Below are 17,609 nucleotides of genomic sequence, written 5' to 3'. Positions count from 1 at the left end.
ATCATACCAGTGTATTAGAAAGGTACCTCTGACCACAGAATGATCAGAAATAAGAATAAGAAGCTAGTTAGAAGGATGTTGCAATGGCTGAGTTAACAGGTAATGAAAATCCCACCTAGCATGGTGGCAGCACCAGAAAGGCAGAGGCCAGAGGCTCAAGGGAGAAATTCAAGGTTGAATGGTCATGTGTCATTCAAAGGGGTCAGCACAAGAGATCTTGGCATCCTTTTCACTGGAGAGCTCTCAGAATTGTCAGGGCGCCTCCCCAAAGGAAACAGGAGTGCCAGGGACAAGCCCAAAGTCCCACAGCAAGGCAGAGCATCCATGGCCCTAGATCTTTTTAAAATAACAGCTTTATTTGTATATAATTTACATGCCATGAAATTCACTCCTTTAAGGATAAAATTCAGTGGCTTTTTGAATATTCACGCAACCGTCATCACTCTAATTTCACATTTTAATCATCCTACAAAGAAACCTCATATTATAGCAATTGCTCCCCAGGCCCCTCCCCACAGCCCCTGGCAACCCCAAATTTACTTTCTGTCTCTATGGCTCTGCCTCTTTTGGCCATTCCATACAAATAGAATCACACATAGCAAGGAATATCACTGTTGAAAAAAAAAATTTTTTTTTAAAGAAAAACAAAATCACACAGTAAATGCCACGGCCCTGAATCTTAGTGGGTCAAACTCAGATCCCAGCCCTGCGCTCCTCCTTCAGCTGCTCACAGCCCGTCCACTTCTGGGGCTGCAGTGACCTCACTGTCCTGCCTTGTCTCTGCCCTGTTTTCCAGCCTTCTCTTGCAATGCCGGGGAGTTTCTGGATATGAAGGACCAGTCGTGTAAGCCGTGCGCTGAGGGCCGCTACTCCCTGGGCACAGGCATTCGGTTCGATGAGTGGGATGAGCTGCCCCATGGCTTTGCCAGCCTCTCAGCCAACATGGAGATGGATGACAGTGCCGCTGAGTCCACCGAGAACTGCACTTCGTGAGTTTGCACACACCCCCACCCCGCCCCCAGCCCACTGGGAAAGAGGCTGCAGGGTACGCTGGACAGCCTCTTTCACTGCCCCTCAGGCTGGGCAGGGAGGACGGAAGGAAGAGGCAGCCGGGCTGCCAGGGTGAGGCCTGCAGCTGTGCCCACAGGAGCAGTGGATATGACTCTGCCTGGCCCACTCGTTGATTTACACTTACCAGTGACACACAGGCATTTGTGGGAGGTAAGAAACATGGGAAATAAGAGAGTGGACAAGGGGGACAAGGCTTACACGGCCCAGTCTATTTAAAACAAAACCCAACTGGAGCTGGGCACAGTGGCTCACTCCTGTAATCCCAGTACTTTAAGAGGCTGATATGGGAGGATTGCCCGAGGTCAAGAGTTTGAGACCAACCCGGGCAACATAGCGAGACTCCTGTCTCTACAAAAAGTTTAAAAATTTTGCCAGGTGTGGTGGTGCATGTCTGTAGCCCCAGCAACTCAGGAGGCTGAGGCAAAAGGCTAGCTTGAGCCCAGGAGTTCACCGTTAAAGTGAGCTGTGATCATACCACTGTACCCCTGGATAACAGAGCAAGACCCTGTCTCAATAAAAACCAAAAAACAAACAAACCCAAAACTGGATTTCCAACACAGAATTTCGGATCAGCCAATATACTTTCGCAGCTTGATTGGAGCACAATATGCAAAGCTGGGGTATCTTCCCAGCTTGGATGCTAACTTCTTTTTTGTTTTTTGAGACAGAGTCTCACTCTGACACTGAGGCTGGAGTGCCGTGGAGTGATCTCGGCTCATTGCAACCCCAGCTCCCAGGTTCAAGCGATTCTCCTTCCTCAGCTTCCCGAGTAGCTGGAATTACAGGTGTGTGCCACCACGCCTGGCTATTTTTTTTTTTTTTTTTGTATTTTTAAAGTAGAGATAGGGTTTCACCATGTTGGCCAGGCTGGTCTCGAACTCCTGACTTCAGGTGATCCACCTGTCTCAGCCTTCCAAAGTGCTGGGATTACAGGCGGAAGCCACCCGGGGTGCTAACTTCTAAAACTGATTCTGCCTAGCCTTTGCTCAGTGCTGGCTGAAATCTTCCAGATGCTGTGAGATCCCAATGACTAGAACATTTTCTTGAAAAGCTCAGCCCAGCGTGCTTGGAGAACTGGGTATTTATTTCAGATATGCCTTTTATAGGCCAGGCACTATTCTGGATGCTTTACATATATTATTTTCTCTAATTCCCACAAGAACCCTGTGAAACAGGCATTACTATTTCTATTACAGAGACGAGGAACTGGAGGCTTAGCAAGGTTATGACCTGCCCTTTGTTATCCGGCTTACAGCTGGCGAGATTGAAATTCAAGCCCGAGTTTCCACTGCCTCATGATGCCACCTTCAAATAGCATTTATTACGGGCAAGGCAATGTTGGGTCCTAGGGAGTGAAAGTGGGGGGATATGAGGATGTGAAAGGCAGTTGTATTGTTCCTTATTAAATATTGACAGCAACTACAGGAGGAAAGCAAATGAAAGTTTCTCTGATACCCAAACAATCAAATGAATAAGGACTCAATAATTGTATTACACTTGGATTTCTAAAACTGGGAGCAATGTCTCCCATTCCTATACTTCAATCTTGTCTGAGCCAAGCAGTAGCTATTTAATCTGTAGTCCAATTTTGATGTTAATTTAGAGTTCAATTTGATGTGTCAAATTCATTAACATGACAATACTGGATGCAGAGATAAAGCTAGAGAGCTTTAAAGCTGGAAGGAACTCGAAGGTGTGGGTTAAGACAACCAACCCTCGTTTGAGTCCTAATGGAGAATGTCATTAGGCCCTGGATAAGGGGCGGACCTGGCTCAGTCAATTCCTAACCACGTAAAGGAAGGATTTCATCTCTCTCTGGGGACTGCACCGAGAGTCCAGAAATCATTCTCTCTCAGTGAGGCAGGATGTGGGTGGGTTAATAATAACTTGTATTTCCACAGCACGGACTATATCAGGGCCTGCATCTTAAGGCATCCCACGACATCACTGGGAAGGAGGGAGGGAGGGAGGGAGAGGATATTTCTCCCTCAATAGAGAGGAAATGGCCATCTGGAGAGGTTTTTGTGGTTTCCCCATCATCCCTCAGAAAGGCAATAATTGAGCTGCTACCTAGAGCGCAGGGATTTGGCTTTCCTGTTCAGCTGTGCGGCTACCCAAATCCTGCCTGTCCTGCCTCAGGAGCCTCAAAGCTGGTCTCCTGCTTCCATTCCCAGCCTCCTCCAGGCCTGTCTACTCAGCAGCTAGATTCATCTTTCTTCTTTTCTTTCTTTTTTTTTTTTTAAGAGACAAAGTCTCACTGTCACCCAGGCTGGAGCACAAAGGTGCAATCACAGCTCACTGCAGCCTCAACCTCCCCGGGCTGAAGCCATCCTACCACCTCAACCTCCCGCATAGCTGGGACTTCCGGCACACGCCACCACACCTGACTAACTTCTTATTTTTTGTAGAGACAGGGTCTTACTATGTTGCCCAAGTTGGTCTCAAACTCCTGGGATCAAATGATCCTTCCACCTCAGGCTACCAAAGTGCTGGGATTACAGGTGTGAGCCACTGCACCCAGCCTCATCGTGTTAAATCCAGTCACAGTACTTTCCTGCTCAAAACTCTAGATTCAATGGCTACCAATTGCTCTTGGGATAAAGTCCCTTCCCACGGCCTCCAGGGCCCTGCTGCCCTGCCCTCTGCCGTCTGCCCATTTCCTCAGCCTTTCCCTAGGACTGTCTGTTTTCGCTTGCTGTGTCCCAACCACACTCCTTCCCCACCTTGGGACATTTGAACACCTAGGGTAAGTTTCCTAACCACCTCTGGGCTTTAGTTTCTTCAACCTGAAAATGATGAATGATGATAAACATAGTACTCTTATAGGTTGAGGTAAGGATTAAATGAGATGATACTTGTAAAGAATTTAGAGAGATACCTGACACTAGAAATCAATCAAAACATGTTGTTCTTATTGAACATGAAATGTCTTCACCAGGGGCAACGCTGACAAAAATCAGAATTGTGACGCATTTTGCAAATGTAACCCACTTATGGCATCTTTTTAATTATTCATCAAACTTCAGGAGTTATTTATAGCTGATGTCGTGGAGCACATCAGCATTAAAGGTTATCTCTTTCAACAAGGAGAAATCAATGCTGTTAGGTTAGCTGAGATATTTTGGATGAGCTCATGTTATATGTTTTTGTTTTGAGAATAACACTGTCGAAGAGCTAGAAATAACCATGTTATTCTGGGAAACGTGGGGGAAATCTGTGGACTAATCTCAGGTTCCTTTAATTGGCCATTATTATTATTATTATTACTAATATTTTGAGATGGAGTCTCACTCTTTCGCCCAGCTGCAGTGCAATGGTGCCATCTCGGCTCACTGCAACCTCTGCCTCCCAGGTTCAAGCGATTCTCCTGCCTCGGCCTTCTGAGTAGCTGGGATTACAGGCCTGTGCCACCACGCCCAGCTAATTTTTGTATTTTTAGTAGAGACAGGGTTTCACCAGGTTGGTCAGTCTGGTCTTGAACTCCTGACCTCAGGTGATTCACCCGCCTCAGCCTCCCTAAGTGCTGGGATTACAGGTGTGAGCCACCGCGCCCAGCAGGGGTTTTAATTCTAAGCAAGGGAGTGTCACGGTCAGACGTCTGTTCTGGAGAATCTGTCCACTGGACTGCAGCGTGGATAGGGCTTGGAGGATGTTGGACTGGCTTCAGGGAGACAAGTTTGGGGGTTGGTTCATAGATGGTGTGGTGGTGAGCAAAGGGACAGCCTGTGGACAGGGTGAATAGAGTGAACACATATTTAGGAGACAAAACACATGACTAGGTTGGCAGTCTCTGGGGTTCTCTGGCCCTCCCCTTTCCATAAAAACAATTTACATGTAGCATCTTATAGTGGACATTTCTGGAAAAACAGTTGGACTAGACTGGGTGGATGTCTGAGTTCTGAAGAATAACTATGTCTACTGAGTTATTTGACAGCTTAGAGCTAGGCAGCCCTGATCTCAGCCCTGCCATGTGCTGGCTTTGTAATATTGGGCTTGGCACTCTCCAAGCCCAAGTTTCATCATCTCTTAAACAGAAAAAACATTTCCTCTTACTGATGAAAAGAAATCATGAATATAAAGCACATGCTTCAATACCTGGAAGGTAGTAAGCAACCAATAAATGTTATCCCTCTCCGACCGGGCGCAATGGCTCACACCTGTAATCCCAGCCCTTTGGGAGGCCGAGGTGGGCAGATCACTTGAGGTCAGGAGTTCGAGACCAGCCTGGCTAACATGGTGAAACCCCATCTCTACTAAAAAATATATATATATATAAATTAGCTGGGTGTGGTGGCACATGCCTGTAATCCTAGCTACTCGGGAGGCTGAGGCAGGAGAATCACTTGAACCCGGGAGGAGGTGGAGGTTGAAGTGAGCTGAGACCATGCCACTGCACTCCAGCCTGGGAGACAGAGCGAGACTCTGTCTCAAAAAAAAAAAAAAAAGTTATCCCTCCCCCACTTCACCTGCCACCTGTATCCCAGGTAGTTCTGCACGATGTGGAGGTACGCCTGCTTGTCTTCCCGCCTGTGTGCCTCTTCTCGACTGTACTCCAGGTCCTTGACCTACCTGACAGCTTCTTTTGTCTTTCTTCACTGAGCATTTTCAGGTCCAAGCTTCAGTTCTTCAATTACAAGCCTGAAATTTCCCAAAGACCCAGCAGAACATGAGACCCACACACGGCACAAAGCCTGGTGGGCTGTGCTCCTGCCTGTGAACCTGGTTCCTGTTCCTTCACAGGTCCAAGTGGGTTCCCCGGGGTGACTACATTGCCTCCAACACAGACGAATGCACAGCCACACTGATGTATGCCGTCAACCTGAAGCAGTCGGGCACCGTTAACTTCGAATACTACTACCCGGACTCCAGCATCATCTTTGAATTTTTCGTAAGCCCCTGGCCAAGGTGGAGGATGGGAGCTAAAGACTCTCTGGGGCTCCCATCCATTTGAGGAATCCATCACGAGCATAGCCCTGCTTGGGAAATCACCATTGTTTTCCCTCTGGAGAGAGCCGTGGGCAAAATGAGCTGAGGCCCCAGAAGGCGAGGAGAAAAGGCAAAAGTGAAAGGACTCTTGGGGGAAGAACTGTCTGGGAGATTTCTAGGTGTTTTATCCAGCTCAGACATAAAAACAGCACATCTGAGTGACAAGTTATTTCTTTGGTGTCCACGCTCATTTTGTGTGTGTGACTAGCTCCTGCCCTACTTTGAGGCTCATGTGTCCTGAGCTCAGTCCCTGAAGGAAATTGGCAACTCTTCTCATATAAAGAAGGGCCCTCTGGAGGGCTGGTGCAATGTGGGGAAAGGTATCCATTTCCTTGGAAAGCTGAGACTAGGTCCCAAATTCTTTTATGTCAGGTTCAGAATGACCAGTGCCAGCCCAATGTAGATGACTCCAGGTGGATGAAGACCACAGAGAAAGGATGGGAATTCCACAGTGTGAGTATCACAGCAGCCTTCTCCCAGAGATCCCAGAAAAGGGATCCAGGACCTTCCCTCAGAGAGTGCTTCCTCCCAGTCTGAGCCTCTACCCCAATGCCCTTGGAGGGCAGGAGTGTGATATGATGAAGATGCTGTAGTTACTGACCTCCAGCGTTGATAGATGTGGGTGTGAGCTGACTTGTCGCTCCTATGGCTTGACTCCAAAGACCAGCAGCTTTCCAGCTTTAAGACTGGGATCTTCTGGGGAGGGGGGCTGTCCCCTGCAAAACCACAGAATGAGGGAGTGCCAGTCACTCACCATAAGAGATGCTCATGGTATATGTGCTCCACGTTGGGAGGGTTATAACAGGAGGCTTAGAAACAGAGAGGAACTGTGCTAAGTTGGGAGGAAGGGCAGAGCTGAGGAAGAGGGTCAAAAGAAGCACTACCATGCAGATAGTAAGAGGAGTCGTCCCAACAAGAGGCTATACCAACAGATGAATGGGTTTTCTCTCTGTGATGAATGAATGTTTCTGTTTGTCATTTTTAGGTGGAGCTAAATCGAGGCAATAATGTCCTCTATTGGAGAACCACAGCCTTCTCAGTATGGTCCAAAGTGTCCAAGCCTGTGCTGGTGAGAAACATCGCCATAACAGGTACTGAGAGCGGGGTTGGGTCTGAGGTCTGTTACTGACTTCCTGGGCTGTTGACTTTGCAGTCTCCAGGGAGCTCAGTTTCCAGGCTGAATCTTTGCTTTTCTGCGCTCTTGTTCCTCCCCAGGTGTGGCCTACACTTCAGAATGCTTCCCCTGCAAACCCGGCACGTATGCAGACAAGCAGGGCTCCTCTTTTTGCAAACTTTGCCCGGCCAACTCTTACTCAAATAAAGGAGAAACTTCTTGCCACCAGTGTGACCCTGACAAATACTCAGGTGACGCTCCTGAGGGTGGGGAGAGTTTGGGGATAGAGGGTACTATCAAAGTATCAAAGACTCAGTATCAAAACTGAGGGTGGGGAGAGTTTGGGGATAGAGGGTACTATCAAAGTATCGAGACTCAGTATCAAAACAAAACACACAGGGAGAAACCAGGGAATAGAGCCGCCCTTCTGGCCAACTGAGGATGATAATTCTTAAACCCTTCTTTTCTGGATCCTGGAATACCCTTGCCAATCCATATATCCATTAATCACTTTGTCAATTTTTTTTTTGAGACAGAGTCTCACTTTATCACCCAGGCTGGAGTGCAATGGTACAATCATGACTCACTGCAGCCTCAAACTCCCCATGTCAAGCAATCCTCCCACTTCAGCCTCCTGAGTAGCTAAGACTACAGGTGTGCCCCACCACACCCAACTAACTTTTTATTTTCATTTTTATAGAGACAGGGGTTTTGCTAGTTGTCCATGCTGGTCTTGAATTCCTGGGCTCAAGCGATCCTCTTGCCTCAGCCTCCCAAGTTGTGAGCCTATAATCCCAGCACTTTGGGAAGTCGAACTGGGAAGATCAATTGGGACTGGGACGTTGAGGCTTCAGTGAGCCGTGATCGCACCACCACACTACAGCCTGGGTGACAGAGTGAGACCTTGTCTGTAAAAATAAAATAAAATAAATCATTCAATCAATATTTATTGAGCCTCTCCTATCCACCAGGCCCTATTCTATGTGCTTGGAGTACATCAGTGAACAAAACAGACAAAGGTCCCTGTTTTTATGGGGTTTACATTCCAGTGGGATGAAGAGAGATAATAAACAAAAAGAAATAGATGATCCATATATAATAAGTTATATAGAATGTGAGGATGTAAAAAGTGCCATGGTGCCATGGCGAAAAGAAAAAGCAGCTCAGAGCTAGAGGGATTAGGAAAGCTAAGGAAACAGGTTGTAATCTTTTCGTTCTTGCTGTAGAAACAGGGTCTCACTGTGTTGCCCAGGCTGGTCCTGAACTCCTGCCCTCAAAGTGATCCTCCTGCCTCGGCCTTCCAAAGTGCTGTGATTACAACATGAGCCACTGTGCCTGGTTCAATCATTTTTTTTTTTAAGTGGTAAAATTTTAAATGAAAGCTTATATAAGATTATAATATAGGCCAGGTGTGGTGGCTAGCGCCTGTAATCCCAGCACTTTGGGAGGCTGAGGCAGGTGGATCACTTGATGTCAGGAGTTCAAGACCAGCCTAGCCAACCTGGCAAAACCCAATCTCTACTAAAAATACAAAAATTAGCCAGGCGTGGTGGCATGCGCCTGTAACCCCAGCTACTCAGGAGGCTGAGGCTGGAGAATCACTTGAACCTGGGAGGTGCAGTTTACAGTGAACTGAGATCACACCACTGCACTCCAGTCTGGGTGACAGAGCGAGACTCAAGTCTCAAAAAAAAAAAAAAAAAAAAAAAAGATTATAATATAAACAATAGATACAGTAGATTTAAAAGGTATACATTTATATATTTTGACATATAACAATTATTATCAAAGTTAATTTGTAAGAACCGTGACCCTATACTGATAAACACAAACATTTTGATAACAAGGTCTAAATATGCAAATTACGATCTTTTATCAGCCTGACAGCAAATCAGGTATTTTGGGAAATCTAGGGTTCCTTGAAACACAATTTGAAAACCACTGCTTGGAGGGAAAGTGAGGGGACAGCTGGAAGCAGCCTGTTTTTACAGTTTGAGGGTAGCTTTCTTTTTTTCTTTTTTTTTTTTTTTTGAGGTGGAGTTTCGCTGTTGTTACCCAGGCTGGAGTGCAATGGCGCGATCTCGGCTCACCGCAACCTCCGCCTCCTGGGTTCAGGCAATTCTCCTGCCTCAGCCTCCTGAGTAGCTGGGATTACAGGCACGCACCACCATGCCCAGCTAATTTTTTGTATTTTTAGTAGAGACGGGGTTTCACCATGTTGACCAGGATGGTCTCGATCTCTTGACCTCGTGATCCACCCGCCTCGGCCTCCCAAAGTGCTGGGATTACAGGCGTGAGCCACCGCGCCCTGCTCGAGGGTAGCTTTCTAAAGCATTCCAACTTGAGAAAAAGGACCTGGTCATTTGAGGGGGCTCCGGGGGGCATCGAGGCTCTGGTGTGAGATGGACAGTGCCTGCGGATGGCTTTCTGCTCCGGCAGTCCAGACATTGGTATGAGGGCCAATCTCCAAGACAGGTTCTGAAACAAACAGGAAGAGAGTGAGAAACAGTCCCATCTTTTCCCCTGGGAACACGACTATTCTATTTTCCTTTCTTACACGGAACCATACGTAAACGCAGCACAAGGCCCTTTCTCAGACAGATCCCACATCCCAACAAAGACATGCCACACTTCACACAGGTGTTGAATTGTGTTTGCTCAGCCAAGACCAGCCACTAACCTTGTGAATTGCTTGTTTCTACACTATTCCTAAAACAAAAGTCGTAGTTACCTACACAGATCTTGCCAAGTGAGTGCAGTTTTCAACAAAAACAGGAATCTTTGGATCTTGGGGGAAGGTTTTATCTATAAGTCTAGATTCCTATTTTTCCACTTGCATTTTTTATTCCTCTTCCCCACTCTGCTTCTATCAACAGCAACCTTTGTTAACCTAAATCTCTGTTGCCCTTTCTAGTCCAGCAGTTGGACAAGGGTTTGAATGGCAAGGTGGTTCTAGAAAAACTGCATAGGAGTGTTTTGATCAACTCTATGTAAGTTGATTTTTATCCAGAGTGCTGTTATGAAAGCATTATGTTGGGAGTCTGAATTATTGGAATCTATTTTCCTTCTGCCATTGATTTCTCAATGTGCCCCATTGACTGAGACATGAATTTTTTTTTTTTTTTTTTTGAGACAGAGTTTTGCTCTTGTTGCCCGGGCTGGAGTGCAATGGCACAATTTTGACTCACTGCAACTTCCGCCTCCTGGGTTCATGCGATTCTCCTGCCTCAGCCTCCCAAGTAACTGGGATTACAGGTGCCTGCCACCATGCCTGGCTAATTTTTTGTGTTTTTAGTAGAGACGGGTTTCACCATGTTGGCCAGGCTGGTCTCAAACTCCTGACCTCAGATGATCCACCCACCTTGGCCTCCCAAAGTGCTGGGAGTATAGGCATGAGCAGTCTAGCCTGGATGTCAGAACAGGACCCAATCTCTTAAAAAAAAATGGAAATGACAATAATTATATCTGCCTAATAGTGTTATTATGAGGATTTGTTAACACAGGTGAAGGATTTAGAAAGGGGCCTGGCATGTAGTAAGTACTAATTTTATTAATTCCTTTACCTTAAGCCCTGTCCCAACACTCCTTTTTAATGTGAAAATGGGGGCCAGGCGCGGTGGCTCAATGCCTGTAATCCCAGCACTTTGGGAGGCTAAGGTGGTGGATCATGAGGCCGGGAGATCGAGACCATCCTGGCCAACATGGTGATCTCCCATCTCTACTAAAAATACAAAAATTAGCTGGGCATGGTGGCGCATGCCTGTAATCCCAGCTACTCAGGAGGCTGAGGCAGGAGAATTGCTTGAACCAGGGAGTCAGAGTTTGCAGTCAGCAGAGATTATGCCACTGTATTCCAGCCTGGGGACAGAGTGAGACTCTGTCTCAAAAAAAAAAAAAAAAAGAAAAGGAAAAGAAAAAGAAAAGAAAAGAGAAGATGAAAATAGGCCAGTGCTATGGCTTACACCTAACACTTTGGGAGGCTGAGGCAGGAGGATTGCTTGAGGCCAGGAGTTTGAGACCAGTCTAGGTAATAGAGCAAGACCCCTGTCTCTACAAAAATTAAAAAAATTATCTGGGTATGGCGATGTGCACCTGTAGTCCTAGCTACTCAGGAGGCTGAGGTGGGAGGACTGCCTGAGCACAGGAGGTAGAGGCTGCAGTGAGCTGATTGTGCCACTGAACTCCAGCCTGGGTGACAGAGTGAGACCCTGACTCTAAAGAAAAGAAAATACTCCTAGTACAGGTTACAGTCGTAAGACACTTGTGCTGTCCAATTGACAAATCACGGTCTCACTTATTACCTATAGCATAGTGAGGGAGTGATTTCTGCATTTACTGAGGAAGAAAGGGAAGCTCAGCCACATTGAGGAGCTTGACAAGAGCATGAGCTGCTGTCTGAGCTGCACCCGAGTCCATTCAGTACTGAAACCCTCAGGAGAAATGTTTTACTTTGATAAAACATCCCATTGAGAACATTGTACTCCTTGGGGTGGCAGGGGTAATGAAAGGAGGAGGCAGGTGCAGAAAGAGGAGTTGGAGCCCCTGAGATAAACTTTATCTTCTTACAGTTTTGCCCAGGGCCAAGCCTACTTAAGGCACTTTTCACTCCCTCAACCAAACACAGAGGCCTGTCTTCCAAATTTGACTGGCATCCAACTTAAACACCTTGATGAAACCCAAGCTGGGAAAGGAGGTCGGTTTCAGCATTTTGGTTAATCATTTATTAAAACCATCTTAACAGGGGTCAGTGTGTAAACAGCTGAGCCATTTTTGCTAAAATGTCAGGTTGAGCAAATATTTGACAAGCAGAGAAAGGTCTTGGTGCAGAATGAATTTTCTAACACACAACTTGTACTTTATTAGATCCAGGAATTGGCATCTCCCCCACTTTTTCAACCTCTCCCCCCACATTCTTCCTGGCCAAGTCAGTCAAAAGCAGGAGTCCCTGGTCCCTCTGTGCTGAATTGGGCCTCCTGCTTGTTAACCAAGTAAATGAGCTGAGAAGACCCCAGCCGTTTCTCAGCCAGTAGCTCCCACCCGTCCAGCCTAATAAGACAGAGACGGAAGGGGTATGCAGACGCGCAGTTGAGGGAACTTTCTGGCGCAGGCCAACAATGCTGCAATTAGGAGATTTTCTCATCCAGGAACTCAGGTGGTACCTGGAGAAAAAGAAGGAATCCGTTGAGAAATAAGCCTTTAACTGAAAGGGAGGGAAAAGACTTTTAATCCTTATTAACTCTCCTGTAACCACTCCCAAATAAAAATAATTCCCTAACACGCAGGTAGTAATAGTTACTGCAATCTAGTGAGTATCTGCTTACAATGTGCCAGGTATGTGCTGGCTCCAGCAACGTATATATTATTATTCCTATTCTACAGATGAGAAGGCTGAGGCTCAGAGAGGTTAAGTAACTTGCCTAATGTGACACAGCTGCTAAATGATGAAGCAGGATCCAAACCCCTATCCGTCTAGCTTAAAATTTCATTCCACTATACCATACTGCCTGCCAGACAATAGAAAGAGAGAGAAGGTCTTACTATTATTCAATGCTTATCTGCAGGTGACACACCAGTCATGTTAGAAGTAGTGGTGGCAGTAGTAACAGTATTGTAATGTGCACCTTATAAGGTAGTTGTTTTTATTCTGGAGAAAGTAAATTCCCTGGAAAACTTTCAAAAAAAATTTTATTTACATGAATTATGCATAGTTTTCTAAGTAGAGAGAAACATTCTCTTTTTTCAAACTTTCAGAAGAGTTTCTAAATTTAAAAAAAGTTAAATCCACTGCTTGAAAGAGAGAGTCAAACTGGGCACAATGGCTCATGCCTGTAATCCCAGCACTTAGGAAGCTGAGGTGGGAGAACTGGTTGAAGCCAGGAGCTCAAGACCATCTTGGGCAACATAGCGAGACCCTCTACCAAAAAAAAAAAAAAAAGAAAAGCAAGAAAGAAAACAAAACCATGTGATGGAAAGATGATAAAAAATAAAAAAACTAATAGAGATTCATTGAAATAGTTCTCGCTATTCAGAGATTCATAGGTTTGAAGTAGAGCTAACATAGACATAAGGAGAACATGCAGAGGAGGATAAAACTGATAGCATTCTTCCTTTCCTTTCCTCTCCTCCCTTCCTTCCTTCCTTCTTTCCTTTCCCTTCCTTTCTTTCCCTTCCTTCCTTCCTCTTTCTTTCTTTCTTCCTTCCTTCCTTCCTTCCTTTGTTTCTTTCTTTCTTTTTCTTCTTGGACAGGGTCTCTCTATCACCCAGGCTGGAATGCAATGACATGATCATGGCTCACTGCAGCCTCAACCTCCTGGGCTCAAGTGATTCTCTTACCTCAGTTTCCAAGTAGCTGGGACTATAGGCCTGCACCACCATGCCTGGCTAATTTTTGTATTTTTGGTAGAGACAGGACTTGCCATGTTGTCCAGGCTGGTCTTGAACTCCTGGGCTCAAGAGATCCTAAAGTGCTGGGATTACAGGCATGAGCCACTGCGCCCAGCAGTTAAACATTTTTCATTAGGTACAACTCAAGAGTTAAAGAAAGTGTTCGGGCCAGTGCGGGAGGCGGGAGGATTGCCTGAGCCCAGGATTCTAGGTTGCAATGAGCTAAGATTGCACCACTGCAGTACAGCCTTGGCAACAGAACAAGACTCTATCTCTAAAAAATGACAATAACAAAATAATAATAAAGAGGCCAGGCATGGTGGCTCATGCCTGTAATCCCAGCACTTTGGGAGGCCGAGGCGGGAGGATCGCCTGAAGTCGGGAGTTCGAGACCAGCCTGACAAACACAGAAAAACCCCATCTCTACTAAAAATACAAAATTAGCCAGGAGTGGTGGCAAATGCCTGTAATCCCTCAGGAGGCTGAGGCAGGAGAATCACTTGAACCCGGCAGGCAGAGGTTGCAGTGAGCCGAGATCATGTCATTGCACTCCAGCCTGGACAACAAGATCGTGAAACTCAGTCTCAAAAATAAATAAATAAATAAATAATAAAGCTAGTGTTGGGACACTTGGGTTGAGGCAAGTGGAGAGAACCTTATGTGTTAGGTGGAGTCCAAGGAAATTATAAACCAGATTTGTGTAGAATGGTTGCATGAAGAAAAGGAAATTTCAAAGGTGGAAGGCCTTCATCCTAGGCATATAGCAGAACATTCACAGAAAGGCTTGAAATGAGTGTGAAAGCAAAGTCATGTTTTACTTCAGCACTTCAGGAGTAGAAAAACCACACCCACAGTCAAGACACTAAGGTACCTGGAAGATGGTGAACTTTCTGAGCCTCCCCAGGTTTCAGGGAACTTGGGTTGGTGGTGGTTAACCTGCAAGAGGCTATTTCCATCCCCCTTCCTTGCTGGTCCTTTGAAGAAGCCAGTTCTCCATCTCCTGCTCCAAGGCTCACGGGATGAGGGGGCTGGGGGGGTGCTGGGCGGAGGGCTGCAAATAGTGGTTTTTCATTATCACCTGGCAGAGGTGCAAAGGGATGGTTGAGCAGGGTTTGGGGAACTGGAAATGACCCTACTGAGGCAAGGGAAAGGGTGAGTGTGCAGGATTTTCTACTTCCGGCAATATCTGCGTGGCAATGCACGCGGGGGCTTGGCGGTCACAGGGCCATGAAGAGGCCGGGAGCTCAGCTTTCTTATGTAACTCCAAATATTTCTTCTTGCTTTGGCAATTTAGAGAAAGGATCCTCTTCCTGTAACGTGCGCCCAGCTTGCACAGACAAAGATTATTTCTACACACACACGGCCTGTGATGCCAACGGAGAGGTAGGTAGCATCGTCTTGGAGCCCCTAGCCCCAGATGGAGTGTCTTTCACTCCCTGAGCTTTGCCACCATTTGGAGCTCCAGCGGTCAATGACCCTGGCACTAGTTAAAACCCCACAGACCTTTGAGGGAACCCCAGGGCTAGGTGGGGCAGGGGGCAAAATGAGACCTCTTCATTCATTTTCCGGTCAGAAACTGTTTTGCAGCATCTGTTTCACTGTTTATATACATACGCTCTGTTTCAAAAACCCACTTCATTCTCTCTTGCTTGGCTTCTTTTATTTGCCGAGCCCGTTGGGGCAGCGCCTGCCCGTCATGCACAGTGTTTTCCCGGAGCTCTCCAGCCTTGCCCCTCGGCGCTGCATTTGTGAGCTAGCACTGAACGATTCCTGCTTGTGGCCTGACTTGTTCCGTTTCTGCTGCTTCTCTTTCCTCCAGGCTTTCTGCCTCAGAAAGAACTTTCTCTCCTAGTCTACATTGTTACTAAGTCAACAAGCACTCTGAGGTTAACTGATGTGTCAGGCAGGGTGCTGTAGGCTGGGGAGTCAGGGATGACCGAGGCAAGCTCCTGCCCTCAGGGAGCTCACAGTCCTGCGTGGGAGGCTGGAGAGAGAGAAACATGAGCCTAATCAAGGCAACCAGAGGGATGTGCAGGGAACTGGGAGCTCCCAGAAGAGGAGCGACCAGGACCTGGGGTGGGGGCAGCAGAGAAAGCCTCTCAGAGGAGGCCATTTGTCAACAGTCCACAAATATTTATCGAGTAGCTTCTCTGTGCCAGGTACTGTGCTAGGCACTAGGTATGTATCAGTTAAGAAAACTGAGGGAACCTCTAGCTCTTATGGAGGGAGCTTAAGTCTTGTTGGGGAGGGAGACAGATGGGTGTATAATATTGCAATTGGTAGTAAGTGGTAGGAAGGAAGAAAATAAACCCGGATTAGGAGATAGAGAATGATGGATAGTGGTGCCGCTATTTTAGAAAGGGTAAGGATGGCCTCTCTGAGGAGATGATATTTGCACAGAGGCGTGAAGGAGATGAGGGAGGAGCCACAGAGCTTTCCAGGCAGTGGGCACAGCAGGAGTGGAGGCGGCAGCTGCGGGGCCTGGTAGGTGGAGGAACTGCGTAAGTGAGCAGGGAAGGGCTTGAGGCACACGGAGAAGGGTCTGGTTGAGCTGTCTCTATCCCCTAAGCCAGAGACGCTCGAGGGGATAGAACCAGGAGTTGGGAATTCTGCACTCAGCACTAAGCATGATGCTTGGCTCTTAAGATGCATAAACATTTGCTGGCTGGATGGCTGGCTGACTTCTCCCTTTCCTAACTAAGCATGGCTTAAAGTCTGGTCTTTAACAATGAATATTTTTCATATCATCTCTTACCACCACCACCTCCCTGACGTATTTGGGGCATCATCTCCTTCCCCAGCAGCCGTGAGAGAATGGCTGTGTTTTGTCAGTTGCACCTTAGACCCAGTTCCGTGGTGTCTGGTATTCTGTATGACCTTGTAAAAATTATTTTCATTTTCTTGGTCTCGGCTGACTCACTAATGAAAGGCAGACAATTAATCCTGCTGCTCTTCTCCCTCCTGTTCATAACATGTGACTGAATGTGGCTGTCTTTCCTCCCTTCTGCCCCATTCAGTTCCCTCTCTGGGCTCACACCAAGGTCTTCTGGATCAGTAGTGTGTTTGCTGCCTGCAAGCCCGGGTGTCTGCCTTGGCCTGACCACCACCGGGGCCTTTAGATGCTGGGTCAGACCAAAGCCTGTGTTCCCACCTTACAGCACAGCCAAAGCCCAGCTCAGAGGAGGAGCACTGAAGCGTGTGCTTTCAGGAGTGTGTGTGACTATGCATTCCCCAGCCGTGGCTGGCAGAATTCTGCTTTGTGCCTTATTCCCACATGGGTTCTGCTCAGTCTGGTAATTCAGTTTGTCTTCTAAACTGTATTTTAAAATGAAGGGACACACCTCAAGCTGGCTCCTATGATTATGTTTCTGACCTTGGCTGTGCCTCAGTCATTTCTCAGGGACCAGGATGGCCCATCCATTGGGGCTACTGAATGTGCTGTTCCAAGAGCAGGCCTGATTCAGTGTGCTGGCTCCTGGGACCTCCTCTCCCTGAGACTCACAGGAGGCAGGTGGGGTTCAAGCCTGGGGCTCTGGCTGTCGCAGCCCTTCTCAGGGAGGAAGGCCAAGCTGAGCAGGGGGAGGAGGAGCCCAGGGCTCCCCATCAATTAAGGCAGCCTGTATCCCTCCTTAAGGACTTGTTTCTTTCTCCTTTTTTTTCTTTTATTAAATAGAGTCTGGCTCTGTTGCCCAGGCTGGAGTGCAGTGGCACAATCTCGGCTCACTGCAACCTCCGCTTTCAGGGTTCAAGTGATTCTCCTGCCTCAACCTCCCGAGTAGCTGGGACTACAGGCATGTGCCACCATGCCCAGCTAATTTTTGTATTTTTTTTAGTAGAGAAGGGGTTTCTTTCTTTTTTTTTTTCTTTTCTTTTTTTATTAAGGGCCGGGATTTAATCAGAGAAGGGGTTTCACCATATTGGTCAGGCTGATCTTTAACTCACACAGGCTGATCTGCCTGCCTCGGCCTCTCAAAGTGCTGAGATTACAGACGTGAGCCACTGCTCCCAGCAAGGACTTGTTTCTTACCTTGAAAAACTATGGATAGAGGCCTTA

The 17,609-nt window shown here is 47.0% G+C and overlaps 1 protein-coding gene across 3 annotated transcripts in view; it reads left to right on the top strand.

Annotated features, from left to right (window-relative positions):
- Positions 1-17,609, top strand: part of ELAPOR1 (endosome-lysosome associated apoptosis and autophagy regulator 1) — an 87,030-nt gene that overhangs the window by 50,781 nt on the left and 18,640 nt on the right. For all 3 annotated transcript variants that reach the window (XM_012468045.2, XM_012468043.2, XM_064372737.1), the window contains 6 exons: positions 797-989; positions 5,812-5,959; positions 6,430-6,510; positions 7,043-7,148; positions 7,273-7,422; positions 14,850-14,938. In XM_012468045.2, coding sequence (XP_012323468.2) covers positions 797-989; positions 5,812-5,959; positions 6,430-6,510; positions 7,043-7,148; positions 7,273-7,422; positions 14,850-14,938 — 767 coding nt within the window. The remainder of the gene's footprint in view (positions 1-796; positions 990-5,811; positions 5,960-6,429; positions 6,511-7,042; positions 7,149-7,272; positions 7,423-14,849; positions 14,939-17,609) is intronic.

The sequence above is a fragment of the Aotus nancymaae genome, unplaced genomic scaffold (genome assembly GCF_030222135.1).
Source record: "Aotus nancymaae isolate 86718 unplaced genomic scaffold, 86718_ANA_hifiasm-v0.15.2.pri h1tg000007l, whole genome shotgun sequence".
NCBI classification, from domain to species: Eukaryota; Metazoa; Chordata; class Mammalia; order Primates; family Aotidae; genus Aotus; species Aotus nancymaae.
The sequence above is the reverse complement of the archived record's forward strand: the minus strand, read 5'-3'. Positions and strand labels throughout refer to the sequence as shown.